Genomic DNA, 18,050 nt, shown 5'->3' on the forward strand with positions numbered 1-18,050 from the left:
GGGCACTGGGGAGAGGCTCTTGCTCATGAAGGCTGTTGTCCCCAACAGAGAAGGGGCACAGATGGTCACTAGGATGTTAACACCTGTCTCACTCAGAGGGGGTGGGGGGACTGGCAAATCAGAGCATCGCACACCTCCACTTAAGGCTCCAGCTGTGAGGCTCTGTACACACCCAGAGGTGAAGCCCGAAATGGACTCTGCTTACTAGAAAGTGGCTCACGTACAAAGATGCTGTCACTAGAAGCTTATTTCTTGTCTTGTGCAATTATCTTACAGCGCTGATTCACGGAGGTCAAAGAGCGGGTGACAGCTCAAAGAATACTAGACCATGTCCACTGACTGAGGGAAAAGGAGGTACACATGCAGACTCCCCAAGATGGCAAGAAAAGGGAACCAGTTCCTTGCCCAGCGCCGTCTCAGATCCATTCCCAGCTGTGGTCCAGGAGGAAGCTGCTCTGCTGCAGACAGCCGCTCCGTGGGGAATCAGATGCTCTTCTCTCACCATCTCCTTCCTTCAGCAGGATTCAGAGTCCACAGGAGGCACTGCCAGTGTGTGAGGAATCATGAGCCTTGCTCCCAAAGAATCAAGCTCCCAGGTAGGAGTGAGGTCCTGAACAAGCTTCTTAGCCCAATGATAGCACAGCTTAAGTTTTTCCAAGACTCCATAGGAAATGAAATTTGGAGTTTAATTAAAAACACAACAGATACATTTAACAGAGAGATAAAACTCTTGTGATTATCACGTTGGAGACTCCAAGAATCCCCAAGCAATGGAGACCCCCAAGCTTATTCCTGAGACAGAGACCGTCACAGAGGGTTGCACTCCGAGCTATTCACATTGTGTAGCAGAAACCAGAACCAAGGTCTGAAGATGCCCTTTCTTTTTCCTAAAGTCTTCACAAAAGAGGGTCTCTCCATGGTTCAAAAGAAAAACAGTTTTCTTTCCCAGCCAATGGGGACCTGAAATCTTACTAAGAAGGCTTAGTATAGGCAGCCTATACAACCAGACGCTCCCAGGGCACCCTGGCTGCTCTACTGTCTTCCTGTAGGAGGACAGATGTATGAGCCTGTCTGTCAGAAGCCGCTCTCCTGGGATCTCCTCGTGGGCCCAGGACCAAGAGAGTGGGGGTTTGGGGGGAGGAGGGGGGAGACAGACAGACAGACAGACAGAAGAGGAGGGGAAGAAAGAGAGGGGAGGGGAAGAGAGTTTTCTTCAACAGCTTATGGCAAGGCAGACTGGTCCAGTTCCACAAAACACCCATTTCACACTCCAGATAGCCCCCAAAACTTGAGGGCACAGGAAAGCACTCAGAAGGAGCTATGGGAGACAAGGGACAGTGACAGCAGGGGACATGCCTACAAACATTGTTTTTGCTTTTTTTTCTTCTTTTTTTAAAATAACCTTCCCAATACTGGAAGATGTTTTGTTAAAAAAGTCGCAGTTCAAAATTGTACTGAAAACTTATCTAAAAATAGGTCTGTAGTCATCTTAAAAATAAAAGGTCTCTCCTCTGATAAGGAGAGACAGATATTATCAGATACCAACATGGGAGGCATCTCTGATGTAGATTTGGAAAATGGCCCGGTGGAAGAACCAGAAGGAAAGAGAGTGAGGGGGAAAGACAAACGGACTAATGATGAGGAGGGCGAGACACGTGGGAGGAATGAGCCTCAGCCCGTACTTCTCTCTCTCTCTGCAGCCAAGCACAAAGCAGATCCGAAGCAGGGAAGAAATGTGGGGACTCATGGTACAGTGACCTGCAGAACACCAAACCTACCAAGGCGGACCCGGTTTAACCATGACCGCTGAGGCTGGCTGCACCGTGGCTCAGTCCTCAGTGGCCACTGAGATATTCTCAGGCGGACCGCTGCCACCCGGCTGTACCCACCAGGCGCAGGCCAGTGTTGGCACTTCTGCTCTGGGAGCAGACAGAAGTCACAGGGTGTGTCAGGGTGGAGAGGCTCTGCCTGCAGGATGCAGGAAAGAATGTCAGACAAGCAAAGACCAGCTGGTCACCAAGGGGTCACCAAGTGGGGCTTAAAAAATACCCGTGCCAATGAATTAGGTAAAGGAATGGCGGGTGGGGGGATGAACTATCACACCCAAGACAAGACAGAAGCCTTCCTCCCAGAGAAAGGGAGGCTGACTGTAGTCGGAAGTGCGGGAGGTACAGGAGCTGTGCCCCCGTGCTGAGGATAAACATCCCCCACCTCCAGCACGCCATCAGCAGTAGGCTGCAGGGAAAGACAGGGAGAGCCCAAGAACAGCAATGGGCACTGAACCTCCGTCACCCCCAAGCCCCTGCAAGCAGAGCTGCTGTTTGGAGACTGTCCTAGACTGGGGGCAAATCTTAATAGGGCAGGACGATTCTTGGGAAATGATCAGGAGGCTATAAGGACTGCTTTCGTCTGTGGACCGGTCAGCTCCACAGAGTAATCCATGGGCTTATTCATCAGCCTAACCTTAAGTGGGCAGAGGGCAGGAGATGGGAAGATGTGGTGGACAGAGCACATCTCCCATTATTTGGCACCCAGAGGGGGCAGGGGGACTGGAGCTTCTCTGTACACGGTGTTCCTACTGGTCCAGTCAGGTGCACACGGGCCGCGTCAGGGGCCGCCTTCGACACTGCAGCAGGGTCAGATATCCATCTCAAACTGAGCCTCATCCCCTGGTTAGCAGGAAAGAAATGTAAGTTCAGTCCAAAAAGAAACAGCAAAGCTTTTCCCGTATCTTTCTCAACTTGCAGAGGGGAAACAATACAATCTGCCCCGTGCTCTGCGGCCTCAGACACCTACTCCTGAGTGCAATACTTAATCAGTACTCGAACTTATTAATACTCAAACTCAGTATCTAAACAGCTCACTTATTTTCTCTCGGGTGGTCTACCTCATCTGGGGTGGGTGTGGAGAGAAGAGCGGTCACATGGGAAGGCACAAGAGCATGTTTGCAGGTACAAGGAACACTCTTCTGGAGGCTTTGACCTGACACTTGCAGTGGGTGACGGCAGCTTACACCCTAACTCAGGCACAGGAAGCTGAGGCAGGAAGACTGCTGCAAGGCTGAGGCCCCTCTGTCAGCTTGGCCAATAGTGAGACCTTGACTCAAAAAAAGCCAACCAGATAAAACCAGAGGAAACCTCAACTGGAGCTGAGGCGAGCCTGGAGCACAGAGACAGAGGTGAGCTGAGATGCTAGCCCATCTCACCCACTACAAACAGCCCCTAATAAAGTCACCCTGGGAAGAAATCAAGACCCCCTTCTCCCCCCACCCCGGTCTCTCTGTAGGGCTTCTCTGGGTTACCCTGGCAGCCCTGGAATTTGCTCCATAGGACCAGGCTGGTTGGAATTAAAGGTGTGAGCCACCAGCCCCGGGTCAAGTTTATTCCTAAGGCTGGTGGGGTGTATATGCGCATGTGTACACTGGTTTTTTTTTTTTTTTTTTTTTTTCGAGCTGGGGACCGAACCCAGGGCCTTGCGCTTGCTAGGCAAGTGCTCTACCGCTGAGCTAAATCCCCAACCCCTACACTGGTTTATTATTATTATTATCATCGAGGAGGTTGAAGGGGCAACATGTGCACAGCCATGTCTATGTGAGGGCGATCCCTAGAAAATAAAGCCGCCTGCAGGCATGGTTCTAATCCACCTCTGGGGCCCTGGCTGCTTCACAAAGACCTGCCCGCCTCTGCTTCCCGCCTGCTTGGACTGAGGCATAAATCTGGCTTCCTTCCCGATTTGACTGTTTCTCCCCAAGCAACTGGGTGGACACTGAAAGCCTCTTAGCACATGTTTAGGAAGAAACCATCAGACAGACAGCCAAGCAACATCTCCACTCTACAGAATATGGACAGTCCAGCCCAGAGCCTTCCCTCCCAGCCCTGCCCCTCACCAACTGCGTGCTTCCTGTCGTGATTGTTCAGGTTGTTCAAGTTGTTCACTTCTACTTTGGAGTCTTCCATTAAGGCGCCAGGACTGGTGACTCCAGGGATATTGGGCAGATGGCAAGGTGGGGTCTGCGCCATGGGAGAATTGCGACGGTCCAACAGAAACTTTCGGTCATAAATGATTCGTGTTCCTGAAAAACAGTATTGAAGAATTTCAAATAAATTAAGGCATCAACACAATGACCACCAAGAATGGCTGCCTGCGTGGCTCAGTCCTCTTCAGAGGCCACCGATATATTCTCAGGCGGACCGCTGCGACCCGGCTGCACCCACCAGGTGAAGGTTGGTGTTGGCACTTCTGCTTTGGGAGCAGACAGAAGTCATGGTGTGTCAGGGTGGAGAGGCTCTGCCTGCAGGATGCAGGAAAGAAAAATGGCAGACAGGCAAAGACCAGTTGGCCACCAAGGAATTCCTTTAAATATGCCACTTACTTCTTAAAAGTCGTTAACTCTGCCAAGAGGAGAGTCTACCCTCTTCCCCATGAACAGGGGGGTGCTCTGCCCCTGGGAAACTTCTACTGGTTCTCCAACACCACTTCCTCCAGGAAGCTAAGTGCCCCCCTCCCACCCCCGACTCTCTCCATTCACTCAACACACTACCTCACCTCCCACAGGACTCCCCTTGTACCAGCCTGTCTACAGACTCCAAGCTCCACAAGCCAGCCATGTTGTATTTATGGCCAATACCCTAACATAGCTCCACAAGCCAGCCATGTTGTATTTTCAACCAATACCCTAACATTTTCAATCTTCAAAGCAAAGCTGGTTCTTTCTTCTTCTCCTCCTCTTCCTTCTTTTAAAGAAATTTAACCTGGGGTTTTAGATCTAAATCTTGTTTCAGCTACTAACCTACTAGACCGGTAACTTAACTTTCAAAGAGTTTTTTTTAAACAATTTACTTATTTTTATTTTATGTACATTGGTGTTTTGCCTAAATGTATGTCTGTATGAGGCTGGAGTGATGGACAGTTGTGATACGCCATGTGAATGTGGGACCTGAACCTGGGTCCTCTGGAAGAGCAGACTCTTAACTGCTGAGCCCCCATCAAGGCAAACTTCTTAATGAAAGAATAAACAAGAATATCAAGTATGTGAAAAAGTAGACAACCGCCTTCTGTTTAAACAAGCTTGGCGGCTGACCTCCTCCCTAGAGAGACAGAACACCATCTTCCTTCAAATATGGACCTGAAGGCTGGCTTAGCGAGTGGACGACGCACTTGCTGCCAAGCCCGGCCATCTGAGTTCAATATCAGGGTCTCCCAAGGTAGAAGGAGTCTGGGGAGTCCAAAAATCTGTCCTTTTTAAAAACAAGATTTATTGTTACATATGAGTGATTTACCTGCATGTATGTGTGTGTGCTGAATGTGCCGAGAGGTCAAGAAGCACTGATGTCCTGGCACTGTAGTTACTGATATTATGAACATCTGGAAACAGAACCCAGGTCCGCTTGAAGAGCTTGAGTGCTCTCAAAACACTGAGCCATCTCTCCAGCCCCAAAACACTGAGCCATCTCTCCAGCCCCAAAACACTGAGCCATCTCTCCAGCCCCAAAAGTTGTCCTTTGACATCTGCACACACTATGGCAAATATGAGACCATGACACACACACAAAATATATAACATGTAGTAAACCAGACGCCCCACTTCTGGTCAGTCACCTAAGGTTTTGTCAACTACACGTTACACAGGGCCCATGTTACCTGACAGAAGCAGGAAAGCCTGCTACTCTTACAAGTTGTCTTATGGGCACAGTGCTGATAATCTCTGAACTTGAGATTGGGGCAAGAACTGCCAAGAGTTCCAGGCTAGCCTGGACTACAGCATGAGACCTATCTCAATGTCTCCTGCTAAAAATAAAGGAAAACACACCCAAGGTTCCCAACTCAAGTTGTAACAGGCACTGAAGAAGATATGCAAAGCATCACCAAACCTTCAGAGAAACGCAAATCAATACCGCAAGAGATGAGCGCTGGCCAGGCTAGGGAGAGCGATGAGCTGGTGCAGCTCACAGGGTAGAGGCAGTATGGAAAATGGGATGGATGGATGAATGGTCCTCAAAAACTTACAAACAGCACTTCTAGAGTCCGCCCATCCCACCTGGTATAGCCCCAAGGAAATGAAATTGGTAGCTCAGAGACAGACTTAGAGTTACTCTTAATGCCATATTCACTGTCTGTCAGAATTGGTGGGGGTGGGGTGCAGGAGAGCTGCTACCATTATGAGGTCAACCTGAGCTACACGTAAGTTACAGACCAATCTTATAGGAATGAGACCTTGTCTCAAAAAGCCAATAAACCAAGACGGGTGCCATAGCACATGCCTTTAATCCCTTGGGAAGGTGCATCTCTGAGTTCAAAGCTAGCCTGGTCTACAGAGTGAGTTCTAGGACAGCCAGGGCTACATAGAAAAACATTGTCTTAAAAAACAAAACCAGGGGCTGGAGAGATGGCTCAGTGGTTAAGAGCACTGACTGCTCTTCCAGAGGTCCTGAGCTCAATTCCCAGCAACCACATGGTGGCTCCCAACCATCTGTAATGGATCTGATGCCTTCCCTCTTCTGCTGTGTCTGAAGACAGCGACAGTGGACTCATTAACTCAGACAGGCATCTGAATTATGAGCACTGAGGCATTCTAGACTGCAGAAGACTTAGTCGCATAAGTGTTTCTGAGTAGCTGACATGGTACATATTTATCATCCCTGCACCCAGCTTGGGTTACACCCGAAGTCTGATGCTAGCTAGGAATTCAACAAAGACAGCAATAACAACAAAACCTTCTGGTTCTATTCAGCCACACTTTGTGCAGCTGAAACTGTTAACACCCAGTGCTCCTCCAGGTTCCTCTCAGGTGTTCCCATGACACAATACCATAGACTGCCTGGAGGTTTCTAGTGCTGGACTGACAGGTGGGAGAGAAGCAAGTTTGCAGCCCTTCCTACTTATGAAGGTGCCAGCCTCATCACGGGAGTCTTAGCCTTCATGGTCTCATCTATAGGCAACCTCCCCAGCACTCAGTCCCATCATAACTGCGCAGCAGAGCGTCTCTGCAATTGTGGGCACAGCAGATTCCTAGCTACCGCAGCCCGATGCTTCCTTCTAACATGTCTGGAAACCCATGGTCTGCTTATTATCATGCTATGACTTGACAGAACGTGGCTAGAGGGGCAAAAGGCTGAAAGGGGGCGACATGACCTTTGTAACCCGGGAAGAGCTTTAGCTCTACACCCCCACTTTTGACCAACATATTTATGGTGTTCATATGTATATTAGTTAGCTATTAACTTGGGGGTAGTTGGCACATTTACTACCATAAATTTTTATCATTTTTCCTTTTTTTACAAAAATTATTTATGTGTATGCTTGTTTTGCCTACATGTATGTATGTATGTATGTATGTATGTATGTATGTATGTATGTATATATATGTGCCTATGGTTGGTTGTTTTGCCTACATGTATGTATGTATGTATATATGTATGTGCCTATGGTTGGTTGTTTTGCCTACATGTATGTATGTGCCTATGGTTGGTTGTTTTGCCTACATGTATGTTGTATGTATGTATGTATGTATGTATGTATGTGCCTATGGTTGGTTGTGAGCTGCCATGTGGGTGATGGGCACTGAAATCTGGGTCCTATCCGAGAACAGCAGCGCTCTTAATTGCTGCACCATCTACCCAACCACAATATCATTTTAGTTTTTGAGACAGAACCTCCCTATGCAGCCCTGCTGGCCTTGGACTCAAGCGTGTAAGCACAGCACAGCCCAAATGGTCTTGTTTGTTTTTTTAAAAAATTATAGTATGCATGTATATACACAAATAGGTATTTATGTGTCAGGGGTCTTAAAAAAAAAGATTTATTTATTATATATACAGCAGTCTGCCTACATGTATGCCTGCAGACCAGAAGAGGGCACCAGACCCCATTACAGATGGTTGTGTGGTTGGGAGCCACCATGTGGTTGCTGGGAATTGAACTGAGGACCTCTGGAAGAGCAGCCAGTGTTCTTAACTTCTGAGCCATCTCTCCAGCCTGGTCAGGGGGTTTTTTCTGTTCTCTCCTACCATGTGGGACTGGGGGAATTGAACTCAGATCATCAGGTTTTTCAGAGAGCACCAAAATTTCTTGATAGTACATTCAAATCCCATCTTCTAACTATGGCTACACAATAATCTGCGTTTTCAAAGTGCTAAGTGGACAATTTCAGTTTCAAAGACTTCCTAAGTTTCAAATAACTTGCATTAGGACAGCATGGTTCCAATTATCATCAGTTACTGCTGAGCTCTTGCTGTTTCAACTAACAAACGGAGCTCACCACAGGGAGAGAAGGAAGAAATCAGCAGCAGGGTGTACTGCTCCCTGCATCTCCAGCACTGGAAGCACCTTCTGAAACCCACCCCTGGGAGGGTCGGGGAGACGACAGTAATGTGTACCCCACATTTGTTAATCTCAGCAGCCGACTGGCATATGGCGGTTGCAACACCGTAACCTTCAGGAATGACACTGATTCAAGATCTAGATATCCACATACAGGTTATGGTGTTAACAGCCATTCTCCCAGAGTACACACCAACATGGAATGGCTAAGTTACATGCTAACCGGTTGCGGAACTGCTGTTTTCCAAATGACCTCAGACTTCACACTACTCCTGTCGGCAGTGTGAAGGCACCAATTTCACACAGTGCAGCTGACAGTCAAGTCTTCTCCTTGCTGGGCACCCTAGCTTGTGTGTGCTGGGCAGGCACACTACTTCTGGCCTCTCAATTCTTTCCCATTGATACGCATGCCAATGCAAGTCACAAGTTTTGAACCCAGGAGACGAGAGTCCTCCGAGTCTGTATTTTTATTTTCTACAACCATGTGGCTATGTCAGGTCCCTTAGAGTTCCATGTGAATTTCAAGATTGCTCCCAAGAATGACAGCTTGGGCTGACCCCCTACTGTGTACATCATGTACTGATCTATCCACAGAAGCGCCTCTCCATTTACTTAGGGTGTCTTGAATTTCTTCTAACATTAATCTTTAGTTGCATTTTATTTATTCATTGCGTGTGCACTCCTTCTAGCACGTGCATCCTGGGGATCAAGCTCGAGTGTGGCAGCAGGCCCCTTCCCCGCTGTCCACCTCAACAGCCACCCAATACCCTGTAGCACAAGTTGTTCCTGCTGAGCTAAATTATTACCTTGCTGGACCAATTATTCAATAAATTTAAATTTAAAATTTTCAATGCAGGCGGAAAAATTTACTTGTAAGTTACCTTCCCCATGGAACACAACAAAATAACAAGCAGTGTGCTAGCAATTAACATGCATGTGACATTCCAAAGAACCAACACTCTTAGAAAAATGTTAATTAACAGAAAAAATCCTTTAGCTTCTAATGAATATATCTGTGCTTACTGTAAAGAATCAAAGACAATCTATTAAAAATTCAAATAACCCGGGGTTGGGGATTTAGCTCAGTGGTAGAGCGCTTGCCTAGGAAGCGCAAGGCCCTGGGTTCAGGTCCCCAGCTCCGAAAAAAAAAAAAAAAAAAAAAAAAAAAAAAAAAAATTCAAATAACCCACATCCCTGACACATATTAACTTGTGTGTGGAAGGAAGCACGGTCTCACCCCATCACTCAGGCTGGCCTTGAACTCACAGCAATCTGCCTAGCACACTTGGGAGTTGTAGAAGTGCAGTGTGTGGACTATAGACTAACCGGCATGGGCATGGCTGACACAACAGAGAAGTGTGCTTGTGTTCCTAAAGCTACACAGAACAGGACTATCTATCACTGCCAGGGCAGCAGAGACCATGAGAAGGCCCTTCAAGCTCAACTGAATGATGACCATGGGTAGGCTGGGCACAGTGAGCACAGCCCTTGCTGGGCATGATCTTGGCCCAACGCAGCTCCAGAACGGGGAGACAGGGAGGCGGGGAGGCAACAGCATTTAAAAAAACAGGAGCCCGGGGTTGGGGATTTAGCTCAGTGGTAGAGCGCTTGCCTAGGAAGCACAAGGCCCTGGGTTCGGTCCCCAGCTCCGGAAAAAAAAAAAAAAAAAAAAAAAACAGGAGCCAACAAGGTGACTCAGTGGCTCACAAACCTTAAGCCTGGAGCTCAACCCCTGGTTCTCACAGAAGGACAGAATGACTTCTAAAGGTCATCCTCTTACTTCCACACTTGCACCTCAGCACACACACCAATAATGTGTGTGTGTGAGTGTGAGTGTGTGTAGTTAAAAAAAGAAGAAAGAAACCAGGCTGAGTGTGACAGCATATTCTACTAATCCCAGCACCTGATCTCCATTGTGAATTACAGGCCAGCCAAGGCTACACAGTCAGACTGTATGAAACAAAACAAAACAGATTAATAACCCAGCACTTGGCTAGCAGCCTTGGTGGTCTGTGGGAATCCTTCTTTAAGATTTATTTTTCATCTTTAATTATGCCCATTTGTTTATAAAGATATGTCCACAAAAATGCAGGTGTCCAAGGAAGCCAGAAGGTGCTGCCTCTTGGAGCTGGAGTTACTGGCAGCCGTTAGGACTGACGTGGGTACTGGGAACCAAACCCCACATTTCTGCAAGAGCCATTCACACTTCTCAGCCACTGGGCCCTCCTCTAGCCCTGAGGTGTGTCTTTAGCCCTAAGGCTGGCCAAGAAACCATGAACAAGACAGCCAGCAGCCAGTGACTTTGATGCACTCAGAAGGCTGGGCCTCCCCACCCTTTATGGCGGAAGATGCTGCTGTGAAGGGCTCCTCGGAGTTTACCCCCAACCCAGGAAGCTTTGTCTGCCTGCACCAAAGCCCGGAGGAAAAAGTTAACACACACTTGTTCATAGAGGCCCTCAGTGACTGCTAAAAAGCTCTGTGGCTGACAAACCAAAGAAAACCAACATGCCTAAGCCACAAGCTCCTGGGAGACTGGTTGGTGGCCAAACAACATTTACTTTGCATAGCTACCAAATCCCTGTCGTACTAATAAAATCTGTCGGTTTATATAACTGCTTTATAACTGAAGGCACAGTGGAGCTTGAGGCCTTTTGTCATAATGTGACTAAGTGCTGTAGCAAATGGGACCCTCCAAAGATCTGTGGATGGTCTAACAAATCCTTTAAGCCCATGCCCCAGTAACGGGGAGCAAAGGCCTCCAAACACAAGTACTCGAGGATGATCCCCATCTGATTTCTGCACAGCAAGAGAGGAATGGCTGTCTCCTACTAGGACGGTTCATTGTTGGGGAGACATTGGAGAGCAGCCCTCTTTACAAAGAAAACAGTCACAGTGACACAGGAGACACAAGACAGCATAATTAACGCAGGTACTCAGGTAAATCTGGTTTTCTCAAGACTGGGTTGCAAAATCAGTTGAATCAGGTGTTTTTTAGCTAATAGCTGGGGTCTGGGGATGTAGCTCAGTTGGTATTCACTTGCCCAGCATGCACAAGCCTGTAATCCCAGCATTTAGGAAGTAGAGGCAGGATCTTAAATTCAAGGTCATCAAAGGCTCCATAGTTCTGATGAGACTAGGCTACAAGAGACCTTGTCTCAAATCAAAAAAAAAAAAAACACCAAAACCCAGTTAATACTAAGTCCAAAATGGCTCCTGACCTGTAAATGAACCCAGCCTGGGGGCTTCTACTACTGCTTGGATGTGAACATTCACACGTGACTTAGCCAGAGCACCAGGCTGACTTGACGTTGGCAAGTCAATTACTGCAATATACCTTAAAGAATAAAAAACAAGTCACATGATAACCTCAACAAAAGATCTGCGGACAAGAGGGTCACCCAAATGCCCAAGTGCTTGTATTCAAGAGGCCTTGAGCTTTGACCCTCAAAGCCACCCTCTCAGAAGACCTCTGATATTCTTTCATGATGAGTATATCCACAAACCAGGAACAGAAGTCAAATCCCTCGACTTCTAGTAGAAAAGGCACCTGTAAGAACTACAGCTAAGATACCTAGGAGACTGACTGGGAGACTACTTTCTAAGGTCAACGTGCCCCATGCCACCACACTGAGGACCCTACCCAGGAGAACTGGGCAAGAAAAGCAAACCAAACACACATCTAGACAAGGATGGAGATCTTCAAGTGCAGATAACAGGAAACCACAGGACCAGAATTGTATTTCCCAATTTATTTTTGCTTTTGAGGTTTTTACCTTCTTAAACTACTCAGTGAAATGAAGAGATTCCATTTGTCAGGACATGTGCCACAGAAAGCTATAGTCAATATTAAAATGGAAACGTGCAAACATTCTGAGCTTCTAGTTTCAAGCTATGGCCTAAGAACCAGATAAGGAGGTCTGTAAAGAAGGGCTCTCCGTCCTGCAGCTGTGGTACAACCTGTAATCCCAGCATTGGGCAGGCAGGGGCTGGAGGTTCTCTGTGAGTCTGGGGCCAGCCTGGTCTACCACTTACCAGAAAACTCACCAAATGGAGCAGTTGTAACTTTCCTGTCTGGTCTGTAAGGTTTTACACACACAAACTACTAAGCCTCCAGAGTTCACAACGTTATAGAATCCCTCTGTGAAGCTGCCTATCTTAAGACTCCAGTCCTGGAAAGGTCTCTGCTGATAGGCTGATGCCAGTTTCTCTGTCCTCTGAGGACTGGCTGGCAGAGGAGGGCTACCTTCCCTGTCACTCTCTCCCAGTGTTGCCTGGCTAAGAAATGACCTTGGCCTCCCCCAGGTTTGCAGGAAAGCTGAAGGACAGACACCCCGGCAGGTGAGCACACAGCTGAGGCTGTGGAATGTCACTTCGCTGCATTTTGTTATTGAGGATCTGAGTTCAGATCCCAGCACCCATGTAAAGCTGTCTGTGGCTCTGGGTGGCCTGTATTCCAGAGCTTGTGGTTTGTGTTTTTGTTTTTTGTTTGTTTGTTTTTTGTGGAGGGGAAAGGGAGGATGGGAGGAGGTTGGATGTCAGTTGCTAGAATGTGCTGCCTAGTCAGGCCAAAACCACCAAAGCTCAAGTTTCAGGACAGACCCCCATCTAATGGGAATAAGTAGAGAGGAAGCAATGTTTCTCTCTGGCCTCGGGTCCACAGGGGAACACAAGACATAAAAGAGAATTAAAGTTAAAGACATTGTGTTGGCTCAGAATAAACAGGCCACACTGACTGAGATTCCCGAAAGCTTGCAGAGCACTGCTCATCCCTCCAACAAAGGACCACCTGAAACAGCAGGTCCCCATATGCTTTTTGATACAGCTCACTTTAGTCTAAAAGACAATGCTTTCCCTCTTCAGACCTTGTTTATTTCCAGATTCTTCCAGTGGTCCTCAGGTAACTCTACCCTAGGACGCCAATAGCAGCAGAGAGGCGGGAGCCATGGGTTTCAGGCCACAGGGATTGGTGGTTCTCTGCTCCTACGTGCAGTGTTCTTTCCCATAGCTGGAATGTGATTAGGGAGCGCAGTGAAGAGGAAGGCTAACATGGGTCACTATAGCTCTGCCTATTCCCTAGAGAAACGTGGTGCCAGCCAGCATTCCAGAGGTAGAAATGTCTCAAAAGGTCTGCCAGCTTCCTTTCCCAGGAGGCTAAGCATCTGAGATGGTGGAGGGAGAAACTAGGCAGTCAGAGGACTGCTCAATCCGAGGCTACCCACTGATATCAACTGGCTGGCAATATCAACAGGTCAACGTCTTTGGGTCTCAGGGTTGTTTAATTACAAAGTGAACTCATTAAGGTCCTCCAGCTACCCTGACTGGCATAGAGGAAAACTCAACTACTGGAACAAGCTCACCTTCCCTGAAGGCGGCACAGCTTCTACTGGATGAACCAACCACCACTCATGGCGCTGTGGGTAGACAGGAGAAAATGAAGCAAGCTTCCTTGTCCCTCAGTAACTAGCAGAATCCTCTTACACAGCAAAAGATGTCACAGCAAGTCTTGCTTTTAGCTCAGCTCTCATTTTCAAACCAGAGAGTTTTAAGAAAGCCTCCAGGTAGGCTTGGTTCCTATGAATCACCGCTGAATAAAAGGGTCTTGCCCCACCAGGGCCAATCTTACAAGGCAATCAGCAAATCAAATGTGATCCAGGAATGGTCCCTCCAGGGTGTGGCACTTCAGGTTTCAGACACGAAGGCAAGAAATGCATTCCTTTCCCTTCTCATTAAAGAGACTCCCCATCCAACCCTGCTGTTTTCAGATCTGACATTCAAGCCAGTCACTTGGCTATGCTGTTTATCCTACCCACGGCTTCCATCCCTTCCAAATCAAGGGGACCATGCAGAACAAGGACTACACTTAATACTTTACTTTTTGAGGACAGGGTATCATGTAGTCCAGGTTGGCCTAACTCTATCTAGGACAAGCTGGCTTTGGACTCTTGATCCTTTCTCTTCTTCTACAGGCCCATGCCACCTGCCTAGGTCTGCTGTCTTGTTTCCTGTTAAGTGTTGACCACAAAACTCACTGAAGACCTTATCAGCCACTGAGGTAAGAGGACAGGTGAGAGGAAGGGAGATAAAGCATCAGAGGGCATAAATTTTCCCAAGCAGGATGTATCGGGATAGCCCAGAGGTAAAAGTGCTCACCACACAAGTCTGATGACCTGAGTTTGATCCCAGAAACCCCAGCGGAAGGAAATCAAATGTTGCCCTCTGACCTCTATTGGCAAGTCAGCACACTTGTGCATGCATGTATGATTTCTCTCTCTCTTTCTCTCTCTCACATTCACACACACACAACACACACACCTCAATACCAGTAAAAAACCTGTTTTTAAAATGTTTTTGTAATGAGCATACGTCTGTGTGACATATACCATGTGTGCAGAAGCTGGGGAAGATGAGACTATCAGATATGGAGCTGGAGGTATAGGCCGCCCAGTGTGGATGCTGGGAACTGAGCTCAGGTCTTCTTCCACAATATTGGCAGGCACGTTCTTAACTGCTAAGCCCTCTCTCTAGCCCCAATAAAGGCCACCTTAAAATCATTCCAAAGGGGTAAAAGTCAGCAAGCACTGTACATCTCTAAATGCTGCCACCGAGCTAAATGCTATCTATACAAGACTATCTAGCATGCCATGGGGGCGCATATTTTTAAACCCAGCACTAGAGAGGCAGAGCCGGGTGGACTGCCGAGTTTGAGGCTGGTCAGGGCTACACAATGAGACCCTGTCTCAAAAATCAAATCAAAACCAACTCAGCTCCAACCCCCCCCTCCCCACAGTGTCATCTCCTTACAACCAGGAAGCAAGCACTCCTCATCAAAATCCAAAGACTGCTAGGCACCGTAGCCTTTAATGCCACTGCTCAGGAGGCAGAGGCAGGGGCATCTCAGTGAGTTCCAGAACAGTGAGACCCTACCTCTGAAGCAAACGACTATGTCTGGAAGCTCTATAGAGGCAGGCTGAGAATGCCCGGGCATGCAGTGACTACAGAAGAAGGGTAAATGAACGAGTATTTGCAGCAGACCTTCCCAAGTATCCCAGAGCTAATTCAAGCTGCAAGACAGCTTCTACCTCTAAAGCGAGGCTTGGAGACTCAGTGCCTTTCCTGCTTCTGAAAGCAAGCAGCTTGGTGTTTGCAATATGACCACAGGTTTTTCCCTCAGGAGAACAAGATTAATGTCAGTTAAAAAGTCTGGTTCCTCCCCAAGTAAATCAGAGCTAAACGTACCTGCTACAGTCACGTGTGCTCTGAGCTGCTAGAAGCATGGCATTTTACTGACTCTGGAGTAAATTACAGTTCTCTCTCCCACACCTTAGGAATGATTTTTTTTTTTTTTTTTTTTTTTTTTGGAGACATGCTCTTACTATTTAGCCTTAGCTTTCCTGGAACTCACAATGTACAATGGGTTAGCCTTGAAATCCCAGAGATCAACCTGTCTCTGCCTGGCCAGTGCTGGCCACTAATCTCTGTTTCTTAAAAGTTATCTGTTCAAGTGGAAACAATTCCACTCAGGGCTGACCAAGATCTTTTCTGATTTTTGTTACACCAGATACAGAGGGACACACACCAATAAATCCCAGCACTCAGGAGGTTAAGGATGCAAGGTCATGGGTTTGGGGATGACTTAAAGAGGTTCAAGGTATATGTATATGGACCACATGGAGAAACTGTTTCAAGAAAAAAGGAAGAGGAAAGAAAGATTATAACCTGCTGGAAAAAAACAGATAAGAAAGCTGTCTTCAGCAACTTAAACAGCTGCCCCTTCAGCAGGATCTCCATTGTCTTTCCCATCTTAAACACAGCTCTCCCCCAATGAATGCAGCTTCCTCTTGCCTGGGCCATTTGAAAGGTCTTTCAGGGCATTTATGTCTTTCTGCCATCCTTAAAACTGCCATTCTCCTGCCCCTTCTTTCTGGAGTAGTAGGATCACAGCCCTAACTACCACACAAAGCCTTCTGGATTGCTGTCTTTTGGTGTTGGCAAAGTCCCCTTATTCTGTGCCTTCCAATTGCACAAGATTCCAGGTCGGCCAGGCCCAGTTGCAAGCGATTGGTTAGGAGTCCTGCCTCACGATCAGCGATCTATAGACTGCAGGGGCTGCTTCACCCTCTAGCCAAAGGCCAGCCCCCGGGTCACCAAAAGAAGGCAAAGTTCTAAGATTAGAAACGAAAAGCCAGTTCCCTTCATTAAGGCACCAAAGAACGCTTTCCAAGCTCCTCCCTCTTAGAGAGCAGCCCAGAAAGGAGACAAACAACCTTTGCGCTTCCTCCTCGTGACCAATTCAACTTGCTTTACCTCTTCTCCACTGATAGTACACAGTTCCCGGCCATCTTTCGAAAAGCAACTTCAGGAACCTCCCTTTGCACCGCCTCTCTCTACAAGTCCTTTCCCTAGGATCAAGTAACCTAACCCGACTAGGGTGTGCTGTTTGACAAAGCACCTTCAAAAGAGCTCCTCGAAAGCCCTGGTCCGAAACCTGACAGCGCCTCTACTAAAGCCATCAACTTCTTGGATACCAAAGGAGCTATTTTACACGCCCCACTTGTGAGAGTTGGGGCTCCCCCCAACCTGTGAATGACTCCTCCAACAAAGTAAACAATGCTGTCAAAGGAGGTTAACACTGGGCGAGGCATGCAAAGTGCATGCCAGCCTCGTCTCAGGACTCTAAGCGCAGCCAGAAAAGTCATCTTACGCTTCCGCGCCAGATCCGTCTCCCTGACTTCCCTTCCCTAATGCCCGTAGGACAACTCTAGAGGTGAGCTCCGCGGCGCAGAGTGCACGGTCTGCAGCCCACAGTTCGGGCGGCGGAGAGGAAGCTGTTGGTCCAGCGTGTAGTGTGCCACGCGCCAGCAGTGATGGCGGGCAGGCCGGGCGCCGCTCACCTCCCGGTGTTGTGGAGAACAGCGTCCCCCCGGGCGTGGTGCAGTAGTCCTGAGGTAGCTGCGCTGCGTCGCTGATAGCCACGGTGCGTGTCGGAATGGCGCGGCTCTGGCTGGGCTGGTGTCCACCACCGGCCGACGCGGACATGGCTCCGGGGCGGGCTCGTGGCTTTGTGCAGCGACGGCGGCGGCGGCGGGGCCCGGGCGGCTGTGGCTCCTCGCGCTTGGCTCTCAGCTCGCCCGCTCTCGCTCGGTCCTGCTGCGCTCCTGCTCCCGCCGCCGCCGCCGCCGCCGCCGCCGCCGCCCGGTCCTCCGGCCTCCGCCTGCAGCCTCAGCAGCAGCAGCAGCAGCAGGAGCAGCGGCAGCAGCGGCAACGATGACTACCGGAAGCGGGCGAAGGCGGGAGCAAGGGGTAGTAGAGGGAGGGAAATATGGAGACCGGACATGACGTTAGAGGGCGTGTCATGGGGTGGTGGGCGGGGCTGAGGGCGGGGCTGAGGAAGACCTAGGCTAGAGGTAGAGGGTAAACCCGGAAATCCGAGAAAAAGGAAATGGTCAAAGGTGGAGCCTTAGGGTCTGGTGGGCGGGACTTGGAGGGGCGGGTCTGAGCTCTGTGGAACAGAATAGAGTTGAAGCGAAGCTGAGTGTAGGTGATTAAGGGAGGCGGGGAAAACTTGTTTGTGGTGTGTATATGTCAACTATCTACTTTCCCGGTGCCTACTTCAGTTTCCCATCTATATCTAACCATTAAAAGCATAACTCTGGGGGGCAGGGCGGGCGGCAAAAAAAAAAAAAAAAAGCATAACTCTGAGGAGCCCCTAAGATGGCTCAGCGGGTAAAGAA

At 48.5% G+C, this 18,050-nt stretch overlaps 1 protein-coding gene across 1 annotated transcript; it reads right to left on the bottom strand.

Moving 5' to 3' along the window:
- Positions 1 to 661: 661 nt before the first annotated feature.
- On the bottom strand, positions 662 to 17,448 carry Eif4ebp2 (eukaryotic translation initiation factor 4E binding protein 2). The gene is made up of 3 exons (XM_032888453.1): positions 17,211 to 17,448; positions 3,887 to 4,072; positions 662 to 2,669 (listed from the first exon to the last, which is right to left on the bottom strand). The coding sequence occupies exons 1-3, from the start codon at positions 17,353 to 17,355 to the stop codon at positions 2,638 to 2,640; spliced, it is 363 nt and encodes a 120-aa protein (XP_032744344.1). The 5' UTR covers positions 17,356 to 17,448; the 3' UTR covers positions 662 to 2,637.
- Between the last annotated feature and the right edge of the window lie 602 nt (positions 17,449 to 18,050).

The sequence above is a fragment of the Rattus rattus genome, chromosome 18 (genome assembly GCF_011064425.1).
Source record: "Rattus rattus isolate New Zealand chromosome 18, Rrattus_CSIRO_v1, whole genome shotgun sequence".
Classification (NCBI taxonomy): domain Eukaryota; kingdom Metazoa; phylum Chordata; class Mammalia; order Rodentia; family Muridae; genus Rattus; species Rattus rattus.